At 50.2% G+C, this 18,688-nt stretch overlaps 7 protein-coding genes across 7 annotated transcripts; 4 read left to right on the top strand and 3 right to left on the bottom strand.

Moving 5' to 3' along the window:
• Positions 1–358: 358 nt before the first annotated feature.
• On the bottom strand, positions 359–921 carry CORC01_01081 (uncharacterized protein; the record flags this gene model as incomplete). Its single annotated transcript, XM_022612737.1, has 2 exons — positions 359–771; positions 858–921. The coding sequence occupies 2 exons, from the start codon at positions 919–921 to the stop codon at positions 359–361; spliced, it is 477 nt and encodes a 158-aa protein (XP_022480898.1).
• A 763-nt stretch (positions 922–1,684) lies between these two features.
• Positions 1,685–2,794, top strand: CORC01_01080 (uncharacterized protein; the record flags this gene model as incomplete). The annotated part of the gene is made up of 4 exons (XM_022612736.1): positions 1,685–1,967; positions 2,035–2,388; positions 2,449–2,640; positions 2,700–2,794. 4 exons carry the CDS (start codon positions 1,685–1,687, stop codon positions 2,792–2,794), a joined length of 924 nt encoding a protein of 307 aa, XP_022480897.1.
• A 1,848-nt stretch (positions 2,795–4,642) lies between these two features.
• On the top strand, positions 4,643–6,028 carry CORC01_01079 (uncharacterized protein; the record flags this gene model as incomplete). Its single annotated transcript, XM_022612735.1, has 3 exons — positions 4,643–4,751; positions 4,811–5,784; positions 5,861–6,028. The coding sequence occupies 3 exons, from the start codon at positions 4,643–4,645 to the stop codon at positions 6,026–6,028; spliced, it is 1,251 nt and encodes a 416-aa protein (XP_022480896.1).
• A 794-nt stretch (positions 6,029–6,822) lies between these two features.
• Positions 6,823–8,156, top strand: CORC01_01078 (uncharacterized protein; the record flags this gene model as incomplete). Its single annotated transcript, XM_022612734.1, has 2 exons — positions 6,823–7,507; positions 7,600–8,156. 2 exons carry the CDS (start codon positions 6,823–6,825, stop codon positions 8,154–8,156), a joined length of 1,242 nt encoding a protein of 413 aa, XP_022480895.1.
• Positions 8,157–9,303: 1,147 nt separating this feature from the next.
• CORC01_01077 (uncharacterized protein) lies at positions 9,304–12,843 on the top strand (the record flags this gene model as incomplete). The annotated part of the gene is made up of 1 exon (XM_022612733.1): positions 9,304–12,843. One exon carries the CDS (start codon positions 9,304–9,306, stop codon positions 12,841–12,843), a length of 3,540 nt encoding a protein of 1,179 aa, XP_022480894.1.
• Positions 12,844–12,970: 127 nt separating this feature from the next.
• Positions 12,971–15,159, bottom strand: CORC01_01076 (uncharacterized protein; the record flags this gene model as incomplete). The annotated part of the gene is made up of 11 exons (XM_022612732.1): positions 12,971–13,073; positions 13,136–13,300; positions 13,357–13,458; positions 13,517–13,739; positions 13,797–13,866; positions 13,926–14,131; positions 14,195–14,396; positions 14,468–14,625; positions 14,688–14,792; positions 14,843–15,000; positions 15,059–15,159. 11 exons carry the CDS (start codon positions 15,157–15,159, stop codon positions 12,971–12,973), a joined length of 1,593 nt encoding a protein of 530 aa, XP_022480893.1.
• A 1,542-nt stretch (positions 15,160–16,701) lies between these two features.
• On the bottom strand, positions 16,702–18,519 carry CORC01_01075 (amino acid permease; the record flags this gene model as incomplete). Its single annotated transcript, XM_022612731.1, has 3 exons — positions 16,702–16,879; positions 16,943–17,054; positions 17,112–18,519. 3 exons carry the CDS (start codon positions 18,517–18,519, stop codon positions 16,702–16,704), a joined length of 1,698 nt encoding a protein of 565 aa, XP_022480892.1.
• Positions 18,520–18,688: the final 169 nt, after the last annotated feature.

Below are 18,688 nucleotides of genomic sequence, written 5' to 3'. Positions count from 1 at the left end.
GGAGGGGGAAATAGTATATTGACCAGGTTATGAATGAAAGACTATCGATCTATACGTGAAAAGATTGATGAACCCCCTCTGAGTTGACGATGACAAGTGCTCTGCTGAATAAGTAGTTTGAAGGAACCGCAGACGGAAGCAGGATAAGAAAGTCGCGTAAGCCCATGCACGGAGCAAAGAACTTTAACATGACATTCAGGGATTGCGTCGTCTAGATGCAATATACTTTCAGGGCAAACACCATTGGAACTCCTAATCATCGTCAGTCAGTCTCATCTCTCATCAATCGTAGCGTTGGCAACCATGTATAACATACCGACTTGAAGAAGATTTAAGTTCCTTCATCTTGAACTCCACTTCACAAAAGCTTGTAGGCCTTAGCATCATCCTGGCCTCTCTTATAAGCCTTGGCATCGTCCTGGCCGCGCTTGTACGCCTTGGCATCATCCTGACCACGCTTATAAGCCTTCGCGTCATCCTGGCCTCTCTTATAAGCCTTGGCGTCGTCTTGACCACGCTTGTAGGCTTTGGCATCGTCCTGACCGCGCTTGTAGGCTTTAGCGTCATCCTGGCCTCTCTTGTAGGCTTTTGCGTCGTCTTGACCACGCTTGTAAGCCTTGGCATCATCCTGGCCGCGCTTGTACGCCTTTGCGTCGTCTTGACCGCGCTTGTAGGCTTTGGCGTCGTCCTGGGCAGGACTGAAGGAAGTAGACTCCTCGTTGCGCTGGGAAGCTTTGGCGCCAGCCTGAGCCACCGCACCACCGTGGGCACCTAAAGTATTGGAGTGTTAGAAAACGAGTACATGGATGTGCTACTGAATAGCAAATTGAGTAGCGGTCAGGGAACATCGGTCTTACCGAATGTCTCAGCTGCCAAGGCAGTCAAGGGGGCAATAAAGAGGAGGGTGGTGGAGAACTTCATATTGAAAGCGAGACTTGGTAGCTGGGCTGTTGTTTATGAGGTAGATGTATGTGTTTTTTGGAAGCTGTTGGATAGAGAGCAGATTGAGGTGAGAATGGTTTCGGACGAGATGAAGGAGCTAAATACTCTTGTTCAAATCTTGATCTCCTCAAAGACACAACAAGACGTTCAGTAAGTTCGTTGCGCTGCTTGCGCACATAGTTGTCACATCGCCCTCGACCAATGTCATTCACCTGACAGAGTTTCATTCATTCTTGGGACAAAGTCAGACCTTCCGTCAACAACTGCTGGTACCATTGCGACACATCACTCAGATGCCAAGTAGGTCGTCATATTGGGATACAGTCACGAGAAGCTGAATTTGCCAAGGCAGTCAAGTAGTCAGTGTATGAGTCAGTCGTCAGACGATGCTGAGCTGCCTCTATTCTCATTAATAGTGGAGATGGCTATATGCTTACACGTACTTTAGTCATATTAAAAGTTCTGCGTTATGTCAACTAAGATATTATGTCAGACTTGGTCCGTATATACTTTGCCCCATCGATGAATATGCCGGAGACTCAAATTAAACAACCCCATACTCTTTTTTTGCCCGACTGATTTGGCCATACATGGAGGATCGCGCTGTTTTGAGATAGTCTCGCCCTGTTTCCTCAATTTGGGTCCTATTTCAGTCGTATATGGTGTCTTCACACCTTCGACGTCACGATTGGGTTGAATACATTTGAACTCAAAGCTTTGCGACCTGGTTGCATCTATAAGTATGAATCTTCTTAGATGGCCCTGGTCTCGTATGTCTGGTCTTCCAGAATACCAGATCATGAACGAAAACGGTTCGGATGCCGGGTCCGAGGAGCACCTCCTCGCCGAAAAGAGTTCTCTGCGTCCTCGGGAGGGACCTGGTGGACTGTCAGGTGAATTGCGACGACCTTATCTTTGGGTTCATCTTATGGTTTTCACTTTCTACTCTGCTCTCTTCCTCACCTTTGTACTCTCACTACAAGGCGAAGAAAAGATATGCGCCGACGATCAGACCATGGTGTGGTGTAAGTTGATTTTGTTGCACACGTGTATTTCGGAGTGTTGTGCTGACCGTTGATCTCCGAACGCCAGCGCCAGCTCGAAAAGCGCTCAAAGCGGAAAGGTCCTTGTGGATGAACGAAGTCACGGATGGCAATGTCTACCGAGGCAAGCCAAGGCCAGAACTAGACGCCGCGTGGGACGAGCTCGTCTTGTACAGCAATCTCCGACTCAAAGCCGAGGACCTGAAGAAAATTAATCGAACTTCTGTCCGTCTATCAGACGAGTCTGGCCAGCTGACCGATTATTACTGGAGCGGGCTGAATGTCCATCATCAGATCCACTGCTTAAAGCTGGTTCGGCAAGCTCTCTTCCCCGACTACTACTTCAAGGGCAATGTGAAGCTCAAGCGACATCTGGAGGACCACATTGATCACTGCGTTGACAGTAAGAAAGTGCCTGCCCAACAACTCGTAACCTACCTTGCTAATACGACCTCCGTCCAAGACATCCGGATGGCACTCATGTGCAAGGCTGACATTTCAATCGGCTCCTACGACTGGGTTGACAATAACCGAAGGCCTTTGACAAATTTCCGCACCGAGCACAGCTGCTACAACTGGGATCTGGTCAATAACTGGGCCCGAGATCGCCATTTCGATATCTACGACAATATCACAATCGTTCATCCATTCCTTGGTAATACTCCTTACCCTTGAGATGTGCCGTCGAATGCTGATGTAATCCCATTTTTTCAGGCAAGTCGTATCCTCTGGATTCTGATGGCAAGTATGTCTTCACTGAGGAAATCGATCCATTTTTGGGCAATAAGATCACGCCGCCGTTGAAATGATAAGCACCAATAATTGATGATTGTGCTATCTTTTTCCGGGTGGCCTCGGGGGATAGTGCGCTTGAAACCTCAGACAAGACTTTGATGATTGCTGATGACAGCATCGGACTGGAAAATGCAGACTTCAGTACCTGTTCTGTAGGTCCTTTAACTGCTGTTCTCCAGTAAAATACCACTGGCATTAAATCTGAAGAATTAAATCCTGTAAAATATGAACTTATCGTCTACAAACTCTACACATACTCGGTCATGGTGCACATTGCTCAATTTTGCGAAGTAGAAGTGAGGGGGTGTTAATCAAAACGGACCAGGCGCACGTTCTGTCCAAAGCTGGGCTGTCAACGATGACTGAAGGTATACAAGTTGCTTCTACTTTGTATTAGTCAACCTCACCAGTGCATTAGTGCCCACACCTTGAGAATGTTCACAATCGCAGGGTAATTATATGCAGACGAGCGACCCGGGTGGCTGCTCATCGTTTCATATCCTTACTCTCATTCATCAGTGCAGCCCATTATTGCATAAAGTTCCACGACGGCCGAGCACTCTACACGCAGGGCTTGGCTATATTGACACCGGGATCTTGTCTTATCTCCGGGCTGACCCCTCTCGCGCGACCATCATGTCCAGGGGCGTTTAAGAAGTACCCGAAGCTAGAATGTCCCGACATACCACTAATGACGGATTTTGTTCAGAAGCCTCGGCCCGACGACCAAAGATTAAAATAAAGAAGCCGCCAACCCTCATAGTGCACCAACTCCTTTCTCCACTTTGCTACTCTGGACGTCCAGGCAAGGGTCTTAGAATAAGGTTTGCGGCCTCTGCGGGGCGGGCCGCTGCGGTACGAGTCATGCCTGTCGGCTGGGGGAGCTTCGGACGGACATTGTTCTGTGCTCACTCATCTGACGCGTCAACTCCGCATTGAATTTTCAGGGTATTACTGCGGAGTAGTTTTTAAATAACTAAACCTGCTGGATCGGAGAGGGCCTGGCAGTGAGGCTTCTCCGCCCTCACAATCCTGAGCTGAACACACCGATTACCGCGATCCAAATCGGCTAAACGGCCCATTCAAAGCGGGCAGCACGAAGGGCATATTTAAATCTGCCGCATCACCACATATCACTTCAATCAAAGCACTCTGCCATCTAGGAGTTGAATTTTCAACGCGGGACCCAGCCCCTTTGCGGTTACACTCTTGGCTTGATCGCGGTCCACTTTGTGGACCTTCGACTGCATTTCAATTGCAGCGCCACGAAGCGTCAAGCAAACCAGTTAACGCCGATGGAGTTCATCTTCGAAACAGGCAAGCCGAAGCAAAGCGGATTATAGCTCAGACAAGGGTAAATGATATGATATCTGAGATGCCCCCGCTTCCAGACCATGTCCAGATTCTAGGGCGCAGTTCGGCAGCGGATCCGAGTAGATCAAATGCCAGAAGAGCAAGAATTCACGAGTCAAGAGGATCTTTTGACGACGACCCTTGCAAGGGTCTAGGAGCGTCAAAACAACGTGATGAGAGTGCTTGGCCGATTTCCTAGCCGAAAGACGACCTCAAGGTGGTATTGTGATTAGGGAAGCATGAGCCAGGAAATACAATGTATATGCGAGCCCGTGGAGTAAACTTCGTGAGTCGACATTACTACAGTAGCAAAACTGGTAGATAAAGAGGTGGTAGCTTTACTCAAAAGGTCAAAGCTTAACGATATATGCTGAAGTGCTACTGATGAACGAAATCTATCTTGTCTCATCAGAGCTATCTTCCAGGTTCCTTTATTCGATTTGACAACCTCCCTTCGATACTGGCTCGATACTTTGACTATTAAACCGGCTATTTAGCGTGTACAGACTATGGATAGGGAGAAGACTACTTCAGCCTCTGGAAATGATGACTGGACCACAGTATCCGACCCCAGAGAGAAAAAGAGGATTCAAAACCGAATCGCGCAGCGTGCTCACCGTTCGTCTCCGTATCGTATGAAGTACAACTTTCAGAATTCAGGCTGATGATCAAGGCAGGTGAAAAGCTGAAACAGCGCCTTCAGGTGCTTGAGAGTCTGGTCAAGGAGAAGAAAGAGTCGCCCGCCAACGAACATGAAGCAGGGGACAAACGCTCGCCAAGCATGCCCACAACCCCAGGACAACAATCAGCACCATCGTCAACGGCGCCTCCTCTGAGCTCAGCCAGCACTTCTAGAGAATCCGCGTCTCTTCTAGACGGACCCCCGACGCAGTTTCCAGAAGTTGCCGAGACCATGTGGCGTTTCTTAGCCCGCACGTCACAGAATCCATCTATAGCCGCTAGTCCCGGTGGGCTTTTCAACGATACAAGAGTAAACGACACTCATAAAGGACTGGCACCGGGATGTTTCGACCGTACGGATCCACTCGTCGCTAGATTCGACGCACCCCCAGACCAGATGCTTGGAATGATGGCTCCGGCCGAGATACCCAGCTGGAACAACGATATTGCACTGAGTTATCTCTCTTCCCCGCCAGAAACAGAAGCTTTTCAACGCCCCGCCTACGCTGAAGAACCTGTGGATTTCCGTGGTGAGCACTTCGTTGGGAATGGGACACCGAGAACGCCACACGAGATGTTTGGCTCCGTAACAAGCAGCGCATCTCTGTGTGAGAGGCTCAATTGTTTGAGAAATTGCGCGAAGCTTCTTGGATTTAGCAGCCTGGATGCAGTTCTCTCCCTCTACTACACAGCCGACCTGAGCGAGTCGCCCACACTCTCGAAAGAGCAGCGCGTGAGTCGTGAACGACGGCTGCCCACCCTCCTCTCCGAAATCAGAGACCATTCCAGCCTTTGGAGCAGATGGGAACAATCTGGTTTCATCGAAGAAATACTGAGAGGTGCAGAATACTGTTACGTGGAGGAAGTCAAGCAAGGGAGGATTGACTTGGACGCACAAATCATGGGAACCCTCAATTGCCCATTGATGATAGAATCTGTGCCCGAGATTACATGGAGTTTGCGAGACAAGGTTCGTCCTGTAGCCCCATACAGTGTTGCGATGCAACATCTCCAACAGACAGCTTACCTAACGTGCCTCCTGTTAGTACCCACGCCTATGGGCCTTGATCACGAACATTTCTGTGCACACAGCGCCGGAAGGGGAGCAGCAACATCCTCATGGCGCATTCGCATCCGTGATGACGATCTGTCACCCTATGAAGCCTCTGCCGCCAGCGGTTTTTGCATTCAATCAGCGCAAGGGTACTCCATGACTGGAACTTTTAACCGTGTTGAAAGTGAGTGCAACGCATTTTCCGTCAATTTTAGGCTCGCAGTTTCGACGCCTTTATATTATGGGCTGCAGTCGCAAATCTCGAGGGGAGGGGAGAGGCCTTGGACGAAAACTCAGGGCGGCTTCATGTAGATAAGGCACTTGAGGAGATACCCTTCCCACCATTCCCATCACATGAAATAATGGTACCGAGTCAGTTACAGGAGTTTTATTGATTCTACCTGCTCAATATGCGATGCCCCTCCACTTGGCAATTGACTGTTGCCTCGCGGGCAAGATTATTTGAAGAAAAATGGCCTATAGCACGAGCACTACAGAGGAGTTCGTCAAACTGGCGCGCCTAGGCAGAAATAAGTGAGCTTGGCTAGAATGCGACTTAATCCATGTCTCAAGAGGTAAGCCTGGCTCCATGATTAATACGTATTGAGTCACTTGAACGGGCAGTGTAAAGGAGAGATATCAAAGTGGGGGGACATTCAATCGTTTTGGCTACTGGTGTGATATTTAGTCAGCGGGCAGACAGTCAGAAATTCAATAACACAGTCAGAAAGCCAGGGAGCCAGATAGTAAGAACTTTCGGACAGTCAGCCTCAGTAGTGCTATGCTCTGAAGTCGGAATGTCAACCTTATGAGAAGTCTAGTCAAATGGATACTAATACGTTCGCTTGGATAAGAGGGAAGGAAATGCAACGCGTGCGTGCGGACAATACTTGAAGTCGTCCGTTGCAATCATAACTCGTCCGCTTTCGACTTCCCTTCTTGAAACACTCTACAATGAAGTACTTGTTTCTATTGTGCACAGGCATAACCGAAGTTTTTGGTCATGCCAGAGTTGGCGAAGGTGGCGATGCGCTGTGCGTCTTCCCCCGGCCTCTTGCACACCCTTCAATCTGCAGCATCAAGGATGTTGTAGATCCGCTCACCACCATTCGGGACTGGATGCAGTCCAACTCCTCGGCAATATCAGCACGTCCTCTCTGGACGGGTGTCTCTCGATGCTTCAGAGGTCAGGTTGATTCGCCCGAATTCTGCATTTACGTCAAGGCAGACTACGGAGGCAAAGGCATCGCTATCATCACCGAGGCCGAGGGTGCCAATCATGTTGCCAAGAGCACGGGCTTTACTGAACCAAGCTCTCTACTCGGTGCTAATCAGGTGCTGTCAAAAGTCAAGGTTGCCACTATCCCGGGCAAAGAGTACGGTCTGGTAGCTACCGAACGAATTGCCCAGGGTGAAGTGATTCTGAAAGAGACAGCCAGTCTGCTGGTTGATTACACAGCACTCGATTGGATGCCCCGGAAGCAGCTAGAGATCATGCGAGCTCATGCTGTCAACCTGTTGAATACACGTCATCGGAGTCAGATCATGAACTTGTCCACCCACGGATATCATGGGGATGAAGTATCCACGGTCAGCGCAATCGCCAAAAACAACATGTTTTCTATCAGCACGAACAGCAGTCAGTCCGACGATCGTTTTTATGCATTGTTTGCCCAAAGCAAGTCTTTTTTTGCCTCCACCTTGTTGTGCTGCCAGGCTAACATCTTCCAGCTTCTCGCCTGAATCACGATTGCCGTCCCAACCTCGACTACTGGTTTGATCCTCGGACACTAACACAACGTACAACCGCGCTCCGGGACATCATCCCCGGCGAGGAGCTCACCATCAGTTATGTTGAGCCTTTGCAACATCGGCACGACCGACAGAATCGTCTGTACTCCAACTGGGGCTTCAATTGCAGCTGCCACTTCTGTACGCAGTCTCATCTCATGACGGAAGCCTCGGACAAGAGAATCACACAAGCTCATTCTCTCCTTGAAGAGTTGAAAGACTACTCGGCCGAGTCACATGCCACGCCACAAATGGCTGAGCTTCTGATATCGCTGTATGATCAAGAGCATAACTGGAGTTTCCTTAGCGAGGCGTATATGCTCGCTGCGATTGAGTATAATGGGGTCGGGGAGCCGTGGCTTGCAACAAAGTATGCTAGACTGGCGATCGATGCTGGGCTTCTCTCTCTGTGGGAAGACCATAGACACGTTAAAGACATGGAAGACCTCGCAGGGGATCCATGGTCACATTGGAGTTGGATGATGAGAAAGCACTAAAGGCAAGCGAAAGCTGTGTTGCAGGTAGGAGGAAATTGAGGGTACTTTTAACTCATTGGCCGAATTTTGGAGGGTTGCGTCGGGAGCTGAGTGAAACTTTAAAATCAACATGTTTCATCGAAGGCATACGATGCGGGAGACTTTTAAGGAACACGTCCGTATAGGCCTCATTAACGGATGATCAATAAGCATGCGCGGGTCATGCTGTAAACGTTGGGGGCAGGCAACAATCCCCTCCGCGGTATGCGAATGTCGAGTCGGAACTTGAAGACACCTTTTGTCGCTACATGGACGAACTTCGCTTTCGAGGTACGGAGACGAGTAGGAACCCCACCAATCATTATAGGATGTCCCGGGAAAGAGTGCCTTGGTGCCTTTTGCTCGCCTCCTCTCAGCGCACAGCACAATGCGAACATTCGGCGTCCACAAGCTCTTCAAAAGAGATTGGGAATCGAATCGCAGGAAGATTGTGGGTTGATCGCTGGAGAGGCGATGACCGAGCGGGCAAACAGCTTGGATGCCTAAACCATCATGTGCCTAACTTTAATCAAAGTCTTTATCAAAATGGAAAAACTGCAGCGGTCAATGCCGCGGCGCTTGTATGTCCAATCAATGTATAATCCCGGTGAGGGAAGACATGAAATCTAGTGCTCGTGGATGATTCGCAACAGTTTTAGGTCTAGACCTGCAGGTCTCTACGCCCTCTTGGGCACAAACAGATCAGCCGCACGAGTCTAACTCCCAGGGATTTTCAATATGTTAGTGCGAACTACACCCACTGTTACCAGGGTTGTGGAAAATACATGGAATAATAACAGTGGCCCCCTTGCAGCACTAACGTATGAAATCCCGGCAGAGGTGTAGGGATGGCAAGCCACAACGTACCACTTTGAAATGGCATAAACACACAGGGGAAGCTACTTATGTAGCCAAGACACCTCGATACCTCTTCCAAATAATGTTACGGACCGTCACATCTGTCCAAATATGCAGATTCTGTCTTGCTCCATCAATTATACACGCAATCTGCATATGGCGCTTACGTTTTCCCAAAGCGTTTTAGTCAGCTATAACCTCAAGGCTTCTCATCATTCTTTGAATAGCGTTTAGCTGCGACTTGATCAAGTTTCGACGGACGGCAGAGGCAATGGAAAAGCTGAAGCGGATGGCGAGGGACTTTAGAAAGCTTCGAGGCGGCTCTACGGATGAGAAAAAGGACGAGCAGCATGTTGACCGTGATTGGGACTTTGACTCAAGCAAGTACGATAAAAAGGTTCTAGGAAAGCTGGAGCGGCACCTTTACGACGGGATCGAAATCATCAAGATCGCTTTCCTCACATTCGTCGTCGATGAAGGATTACCTCCGCAACACAGATGGATCTATCAAACCCTCTTGTTGCAGTATCGACAAACACTGAGCAATAAGATCTACCCTTGGACTTATCTGAGTGCACTCCTTGCTTGGATTTTCCCGAACATCAACTTTCACCCATACACTTTGGCCCTCATCGCCGACAGCCAGATCCGTTCTCAATACGCAAGCCTGCCGAATGACGCCGTTTTCATCTTGCGTCCCATATTCTTTGCAGGAGCTCGTATCATTATTCGAATGCTATTCGACTTTCGCGATATATCGGTTGCTCTGGAAACGTTCTTGGGGTCTTCGGATTTTTGGCCAACCGCTGTTGCGCCAATCTTACCAGGGTTGCTGCTCAACGCCCCGAGGCATACAATCAATGGATTCGTCCCAGAAGGAAAGCAAGGAATCATCACAGCGATAGTTCTGTGGGCATGCATCGCTGTTCTCCCCAAAGTTTTTCACTACTCATTTTGGCTTTGGTTTACGGGGCCCGATCCATTTGCGCAGCCAGTGATGGCTGTCGAGTGGTTGCTCTGCTCAATCTTTTGGTTCTCGAAAGGTGTTCCGTTCCAGGCAGCTTATGTCATGCATCTCTTCACCAACCAGTACCCTCATCAGGAGTTTTGGCTACGGCATAATGGTGGAGAGGCGTCAACGATTCTTCGGATGGAGCGCCGGGGTTGCCTCTGGTTTGCGATTACGAGCTTCTTCATCAAAGTCCTCGAGACGGATCCGACCTCAGCCAAAACTGGGTCTTTGACGCTTCCTATCAGCACTTCGCTCAAGATTGCTGTTTTGATCGGAATAGGCTTATACCTAGTGAGGTATGGCATGGCAATGCGAATGACAAGATTCAGGCACAAGCCATTACGACGACCAAACGAATTCCGCATTCTACGACTTCGAGCCCAGCCATGCTTCCGTAACTCGCCAGTACAATGCGAAATCATTCACTCAACCTTGGATTCTCCTCCTCCATATCGAGCAGTATCCCACCGCTGGGGCTCCGTAGGGGATGAGCCTCAGATTATACTGGTCGACGGGGCGCCTTTTCTAGTCTCTACAAGTGTATACGATCTTCTTATAGAGCTACGCGAAACCCGTTTTTCTCATCTGCTGTGGATCGACTCCGTTTGCATTGACCAGTCAAACGCTGTAGAAAAGAGTCAACAAGTTGGGCTGATGCGAGAGATCTTCGAGGAGGCCACGTCAACCATTGGATGGCTCGGTAAGAGCCCAGTAGCGGCGAAGGCATTCGATCTGGTACGGCGGATTGCGATTGCAGAAGAGATGAACCAGAAGGAGCTTTTGAGCCTAAAGTCATCCCCTTCTTCTGGTTGGCAGGAACTACTGGCTCTCATGAACAACAGCTGGTTTAATAGAGTTTGGATCATTCAAGAGATTGCCGCCTCGAAAGACACCAAACTTCGATGCGGAGATGCGATGATCCATTGGGAAGTCTTCGCAGCCGGTTTGGGCCGGATCTTGGCTCAAGGACTAGCAGGCGATGAAGACTTGTCCATATTCGTCAACGAACACCTGATGAATGCGCTCATCATGGAGAATATGCATATGCAGGTTGACGAGGTCGATCGCCTAGCTCTTAAAGATGCCCTGAAGCTCGGATCAAGATTTAAAGCAACACTTTCTGTCGACAACGTTTTCGCTTTGTTGGGTATCACCAAAGAACGCAACGCGCCGCTGTTTCATCCGAATTTCCGGCACAGTGAAGTCTTTACAGAAGAAATTTTTTCTCGGGGCGGGGTCGCGAAAGACTTGTTTGACACTTTGGATTCATTTGTCGAATTTTCCCACGGGCTTAGAAGGACAAATCCACTTCAAAGCAGAAAGACCATCAGATTACTAAACTCTATACCCAGGGCGACACGATCTTTGACTGAGATGTTGGATGGTATGAGTAGCATTCTCGATCGATCGAAAAAGTCTAAAGGGAGCCCATATGACATCAAGCCGGACTATACCGACAAGAGCACGCCCGAGGTTATATACACCATGGTCGCCCGAGAACTTGTTAGAACAGGAGATGCCTTCGCCTTTCTTCGATACGCAGGGATTGGCAACCCTAGGAACCCGTCATTTGATAACCTGCCATCGTGGGTTCCGGATTGGTCAGCCGATGTCAACGTTTACATTTTGCCCCATGTTGTCAAACCGCCGATTAAGAAACCAAAATCAAAATCAGCCGGCGGAGCCAAAAGCGGCGAGAATCATAGAGCTTCGGTATCTGATGGCGGATTCAACCTACTTCACGTCAAGGGAGCTGTGATCGGTAAGGTTACTTACGCAACAACCATGCGAGAGAACCTGGGAAAGTCCAGAGGAAATGATCTCAAGGATGCAACAGCGGATTTAGAGCTTCTGCTTTCAAACCTTGATTCGGCTTTGAACGCCGCAAGGGGAGTCACTACGTCAACCAATGAGTCTGATGACGATTTGGACAATCTTTTTCTTCGAACTCTTCTCGCAAAATCGAGCTATGAAGATCAGGACAACACGTCCAAGGAAGGTGTGAAGTGGCTAGCAGAGACTATTCAAAAAGACCGAAAGCTACTCGAAAAGCTTAAAGAGAGTAACTTGGACGGTGGTCCAATTCCGAAAACACCTTTCGCCACTAAATCGTCATCGGTGAGTTTGGAGACCATGGCGAGGGATCATCTTTCAAAACGAAAAGTTGAGTCCTCTTCCAACAGCAAGTTTGCACATCTCATGAAAATGGATGTACTGCCCAGTTTCGAACACTATCGGTGGCGGGATAAAAAGATAGTAGAGCTGCCGACAAATCCCTTACGAATGTTTGACAAGCGCAGAGCTAGTGTCCTCGCTGCATACGACCAATATGTGGACTACACCCTGGGAAGAACTTTTACGGTGCTGGACACCGGATATATGGGCCTTGCGCCTGCTGGAGTTGAAATTGGCGATTTTGTCATATTCGTGAAAGAGTATGGAGTTTTCTTGGCTATACGGCCAGCAGCTCTTTCAACAAGTGTAAAAGAGGAGTTGAAGCTGGAAGAGTTGCGGAAGAAACAGTTGATGGAGGAAAGGGCTAGGAAAGAACAAGCTACGAAGGAGAAGATCGGCGAGGGCGGTGTTGAACAGAAGGAGAAAAGCCAAGCAGAGCCAGCATACAAAGAAGGTCAAGAAAGCCATGGGCCCAGCGATTCCGACGACGGAGATTCGTTTGATCTAGAAAACACCTTTCGACTAGTTGGCGAGGCTTTTGTCACATGCAGCAATGTGCAAAACCAGCCAGGCACAGAAACCTCGGCAGCGGATGACGATCTGAGATGGTTTAGCTTATGGTAGTTTCCTTTGCAACCATGATAAATATTCAGAGAATGTTCATAGATATCTTCATCTGCCAAGCATATTACTTCTCAGTCTCATTGACCCCTCTGACGCGAAATTATTCCCGAAGCTATACTCTTTCTATTCAAACAACCTCAGTGTGCTCGCTTGGATTCGCCTTATTGTCATCAAATTTCGCATCGAGGAACTTAGTTGAAGGCTCTGGGCGGGCGTCATGTGCATAACCACTAGTGGGAGAAAAGTCAGCATTGATTCACTGTAACACCCACTCAATACAAAAACAACGTACAAGACAATATCCATTTGGTCCATGGTAAGGCCCTTGGTCTCAGGCAAGAAGAAGTAGCCCCACAAGCTGGCGACAATCATCCATGAGGCAAAGAAGAACCAGGTTCCGTAGCCAAAGGAGCTGAAGATGTACGGCATGGCTTTGGTGATGGCAAACTGGGTAGCCCTGGATGGAAGTTAGTTAAGTGTCGGGGTTCCTGGAGGGCAACACAGTTGACGTACCAGACAACGAGAGCAGCGTAGGTGCCGGTGAAGTTGCGGAGAGCACCGGGGAAGATTTCGGCACTAACAATCCAGGGGATACCGTTCAAGCCGAAAGACCAGCTATCATCAACATCAGAGATTATCTTGACTAGAGGGCATTGTATCACGTCATGCTTACCAGATGGAGTATATCATGATCATGCCAGTGGCTGCCTTACCACCGGCAGCAGTAGACGCGGATAGTTCTTTGCCAGCGGCGATGATATCGGCGGGATGTCCAATCTTTACGTAGGCTCCAACAATAAAGAGGCACAACGAGCAGAAGAACGAGGAGACGATTGCGGGCCAACGTCTGCCAAGGACGTCAATCAGGAAGATGAAGTAGATGATAGACGCAATGGCTATACATCTAGTTAGCACACTGAATTTCCTATGGGCCCAACAATTACTGAGCTCACCCTTGATCAGTCCGTAAATACCGGTGTAGAGAGAGACGTCCGTGATACCGATCGACGCGAAGAGGGTAGGCTATCAACGGAATTAGCACTGACAGATCACGAAGTCTGGCGGAATGAAGCGCCCCCTACCGAGTAGTAGTTGATAGCCGCGGCTCCAGAGAGATTGTTGAGAGCAAAGGCACAGAAGACGAGGACAAGGCGGTTCCACATGCCCTTGCGACACAAAATATTCGCGACGCCGCGCAGGTATGCCCATTGTCCGGTTCCATATTGCGACGAGACTAATTTTTCTTCGTCAAGTTTCTTTTGGAACTGTTCGAGTTCTTCTTGCATGTCTGCATGTATATCCGCGTCAGTCATCATGCGTGTAGCAGCCATTAAATACTTCGAATGCTTACACTTGTGATCGATCGGCAAGCCTCGAAGACCCTCAAGAACCTTGTGGGCCCGTTCTGTCTTGTTCTTACGCAGAAGCCAGAGCGGACTCTCGTGGATGAAGAAGCAACCGACAAACAGGATTCCGGCGGGCACGAGTTGGAATGCCATTGGGATTCTCCAACTGGCTGGCAGGTTGGGGTTGATGGTTTGCGTAATGCCGTACTAGTCGAATAATTAGGACATGTGATTGCAACATGCAAGGTTCCAGATGTAACCAAACAATGCCCACTTACGTTGATCCAGAAGCCAATGACACTGCCGATCTGGTATGCAACTTCGAAGAGACCGGTGAGGATACCACGAATAGAGGGGATCGACAACTCTCCAATGTATGACGGGACCGTGGCTGTGATTCCACCGCATCCGATGCCAGTGAGGGCGCGACCCGCGTCTGTCCAGCAAGCATTAGCTGCAGTTTTCTTGGACTTCTAGTACATAAGAGGTCTTTCTTACAGATATATGACAGCTGGTTCGTCGCGGCAGTCATCAGGATTGCGCCAATGAGGAAAATCACAACATTGACCTGAAGAGTCCACTTTCTACCCAACCGCTCGGTAACTAGACTTCAGTCAGTGTATTGGCCGGGACGCCTTTTCTGGATATCGTACTAAAGAAGCAGAGCACTGCGCCGCCCAAAGCTCCGGCCTGAAAAGCTGATGTGATATTACTGGAGATGTTGTTGGAGTTCCCCGAGTTGATCCCAAAGTCTTTCTTGAAGCTGTTGCGGGCAATGGTGGTTCCGATGAATGCCGAGTCGTAGCCGAATCTATCGGGAAAAAAGTCAGTTGGCCGCAATGATGGTCTTGAGCAACATCAAAACCTACAGGAAAGATCCCATCGCAATGATTACGGCCTCGATGTAGAGCTTCCAGTTGTACACCTCCTTCGGCGTCGGCCGATCCTCGACAGCCTTGAAGCCACCCATGATTGCGATGGAACCGTGCTGATGATCTTGACTGTTCGGTAGAGCTCGAGCGACGAAATTGATCGATTAATATCGATTAATTGCGATGTTTTTGTCTCGACGACACGCGCGCACACACACACGCCACAGACACATTCTACAAGCAAAGACTTCCGGCTGTCAAAGACTATTTATTTATCCTGCCCTCGTTTACCACCCCGTCGGATGGCGCATCCCCACGGGGTACCCTGTGGAGAAACATGGAGGGTTTAGGAGTTCCTGATTCGCGCCGCCGTCCCTGCCCGGGCTTTGGGGAAGGGTGGGAAGATGGGGGAATGCTTGCTAGTTTGACTCGCGCTCGCGCGCCTTGACCAGAGGACCCCAGGGCTGCGCTGCTCGGAAATCGCCCGTGGGCGATGTCATGAACAAATTTCTTATCCGGTCCAGTGGATCTGGCTCTTCACGCTAAACAGCCGCGAAAAGTCTCTGTCCCAAGTAGCCAATGTTAGCGTTCGCCGCTGCTTGGTGCCTTGTTCTTCCATCAGGTAGTACTTATCGATAGAGGCTCTAGAGAAATTGTCAGGTGGTCTTTTCGACATTCGATCAGGAACTAGTTTATGCTGGCACCACCACTTTGGTCTGAGGATGGCCCCATGCTTGCGCGCCGTAGTTTCCGACATGCGAGCCGAGAAGCGACCCGACGCGAACTACCGGCTTGGACTCCACTCCACACGTGGGAATGCGATGAGCTTTGATGGAGGAACCGAGCTGTCGGGCCCAATCAGCATGAGAGTGATCTCGCGAGCACTCAAAGCGACACGAGTGCCTTGGTGAACCAAGGGGCTTACCTAAGTGGCGGGGATGGAGAAGCCTGTTCCTCGAAGGATAGTTATCGAGTGGCGTGGTTGTCGAAATTTCAGTGAATTAGTTCTGTACAACTCGACTTCTGGAGTCATGATCCGTATCAGCCAAAGGTGTGAATGTTTTGAGAATACTGTGCTGACCTGTTGGGGACTAGGTGGCAGGCTTGAATCATTATCACCTCAACTTACATATACGATTAAGGTAGACTTCCGGTTACCCACGTTGCGATGTTGCATTTGTGCACTATGAAAAGGCCCGAAGTTGCTTCCCATACCCTGCGCTGCCACAATATCGGACCAAAGCTGTAGGCCCACCTCAAGCACATCTCAAGATGTTGCGGGGTTGGCCTGGATGTCCGAATGTCCGGGGAAGAATGGCCCGTTGCGTAACCCCCAAACCCTCAAACCCCGGATTCCTCTAGTGCCTCCTTACTTCAGGTATATCCAAGTACGACATACGCTCTAGGACGTTCAAGATACTCCGTCAACAACGGGTCATGATTTTCTTTCAGATAAGTGTGGAGTCGTGGAACCACTTGTCAGTGTTGAACCGTCTTTGTTTGAGACCAGACTGATTATGCCGGCTTCTACATCTTATATATACAGTTTAGGTAGGTGTGTTGAAGTATTTTTACAATATTATGAGGTAGATACGTCTTGAGTGATGTTTAAGTATGGGCAAACCTCGAAGCGTACGCCATTAATTCCAGATCCAGCTGACAAACCGTATAGGGCCAGTCTCTTGCTTTTCGGGCTCCTCCGGATAGGCATCTGCCTGCTCAAAAGCATCATGGAGCGGGATATTTTCAAGAACGACACCCTTGGTCTTCTTAACGAATTTCCAGATCAGGAAAGCACCAGCAACCAGCGGAATATCCCTGAAAAAAATGGTCAGCAAATTCAACCACACTTAGCACGTTACAAGGGGAGAGTAAACTAACAAGTAAGACGAGACGAAGCCGCTGGCGCTCCAATTGCCCTTGGTGAAAACCTCAAAGCCATTCGTGAAGAGAATGACAATGCACAGGACCAGTGCGACGTAAGAGCTGTAGACTGAATTTCCATTTTGTTAGTGAGTTTCATCAGGTCATTCGGGACGAGTCCACTTACAGGTCCACGAGTTATTCCAAGGCAACCTTCCGAACTCAATTCCCTGCTTCCTCATCGCTGTCTTGAGACGAATATGGTTCAGAAGGATGGCCGACCACGAGACCAGCACACCAGATGAAGTCAGGTCCACCAGCCACCAGAAGACAGTCAATGCGCCGTTCGACAAGCTCATGAAGCTGAGGAACATGAAAGCGGTGAACAGCAACACACAGACGTAGGGTGTACCCCAGGCGGTAGTGCGGAGGAAAATCTTCGGGGCTTGTCCCTTGAGCGCGAGGCCGAAAAGGACACGGGTGCCGGCGAGGAGACTCTGGTTAGACGAAGACCAAGCGGAGGTGATGACGATGGCATTGACGACGCTGGGGATGGCCGGGATACCGGCGGCGGAGGCAGCAATGACGAAGGGACTCTGCGCCGCGGTGCCAGAGTCATCGTCGAGGCGGGGATCGTCGCTGGAGACGAGCATGCCAACGACCAAGACCGCAAGCAGGTAGAAGAGGACGATACGCGCAAAAACGCGCTTGCAGGCGCGGGGAATGGCGCGCCGGGGGTTCTGGGTCTCGGCTGCGGCCATGGCGAGGGACTCGACGCCGGCGAAGGAGAAGACGGCGCTGGTCATGACACCCCAGTAACCCAGGAACTTGCCCCAGTCACCAGTCGCAATGTGCTTCACGAAGGGTCCGGGGCTCTGCCAGTACCTGAAGCCAATGCGGGGGGTGCCGGGGACGCCGCCGAGGTCAATGACCAAACCGAGGATGATCAGGAAGATGACGAGCAGGATTTTGAGCAGGGCAAAGACGAACTCGACCTCGCCGAACACGCGCACAAAGGCAATGCCGACGACAAACGTCAGGACGATGAAGATGACGATGAAGACGGAGGGGTTCAGGTCGGTCCAGAACTCAAAAAGCACGCAGATAGCTGTGATTTCAGAGGGGATCGACAAAATGTTGCCGTACACCAAATTCCATCCGATGGCGAATCCCCAGGCCGGGTCGACGAGAAACTCGGCATGGCGGACAAAGGAACCGGTGACGGGGAGGAGGGCCGAAACTTCTCCGAGGGCGAACTGCACGGCGCAGACGATGAGGCCGACGGTCGCATAGCCAAGCAACGCGCCAAGCGGACCGCCGGTCTGGATGGCGCCGCCGAGACCTAGGAAAAGACCGGTACCGATGGCGCCCGCGATACCCAACATTGACAAGTGGCGCTGCTCCAAGCCGCGCTTCAGGTCGCGGTCCTCGGTGGAGGTGACAAAGTCGGCATTGTGGTCGTCTTGAGGCTCAAACGGGCCGCGCCGAGGGGTCTCGGCGGACTCGATGTCGTCGGACGTGATCCAGGCGTGGCGGGTGACATCGGTGATGCCAGGCGACTTGGCGCCGGGGAACGGGATGGTGTCGGTGCTCATCGTTTTTGTTATTCCCCCTTTGTCCTTGTGCCCGTTGAGCTTCCTTCACCGAGGTCGGGGTAGCTGGCGGTGGGAGAAGGTGAGGGAAATGCAGGCAAACCGCGGCCGATAAGAAAGAATCGTGACCAGAACCCGTTGCCCTCCTCTTTCTTTTGCACCTTGCGAGACA

This window comes from Colletotrichum orchidophilum (genome assembly GCF_001831195.1).
Source record: "Colletotrichum orchidophilum strain IMI 309357 chromosome Unknown Scaffold_5.1, whole genome shotgun sequence".
In the NCBI taxonomy this organism is placed as follows: domain Eukaryota; kingdom Fungi; phylum Ascomycota; class Sordariomycetes; order Glomerellales; family Glomerellaceae; genus Colletotrichum; species Colletotrichum orchidophilum.
The sequence above is the reverse complement of the archived record's forward strand: the minus strand, read 5'-3'. Positions and strand labels throughout refer to the sequence as shown.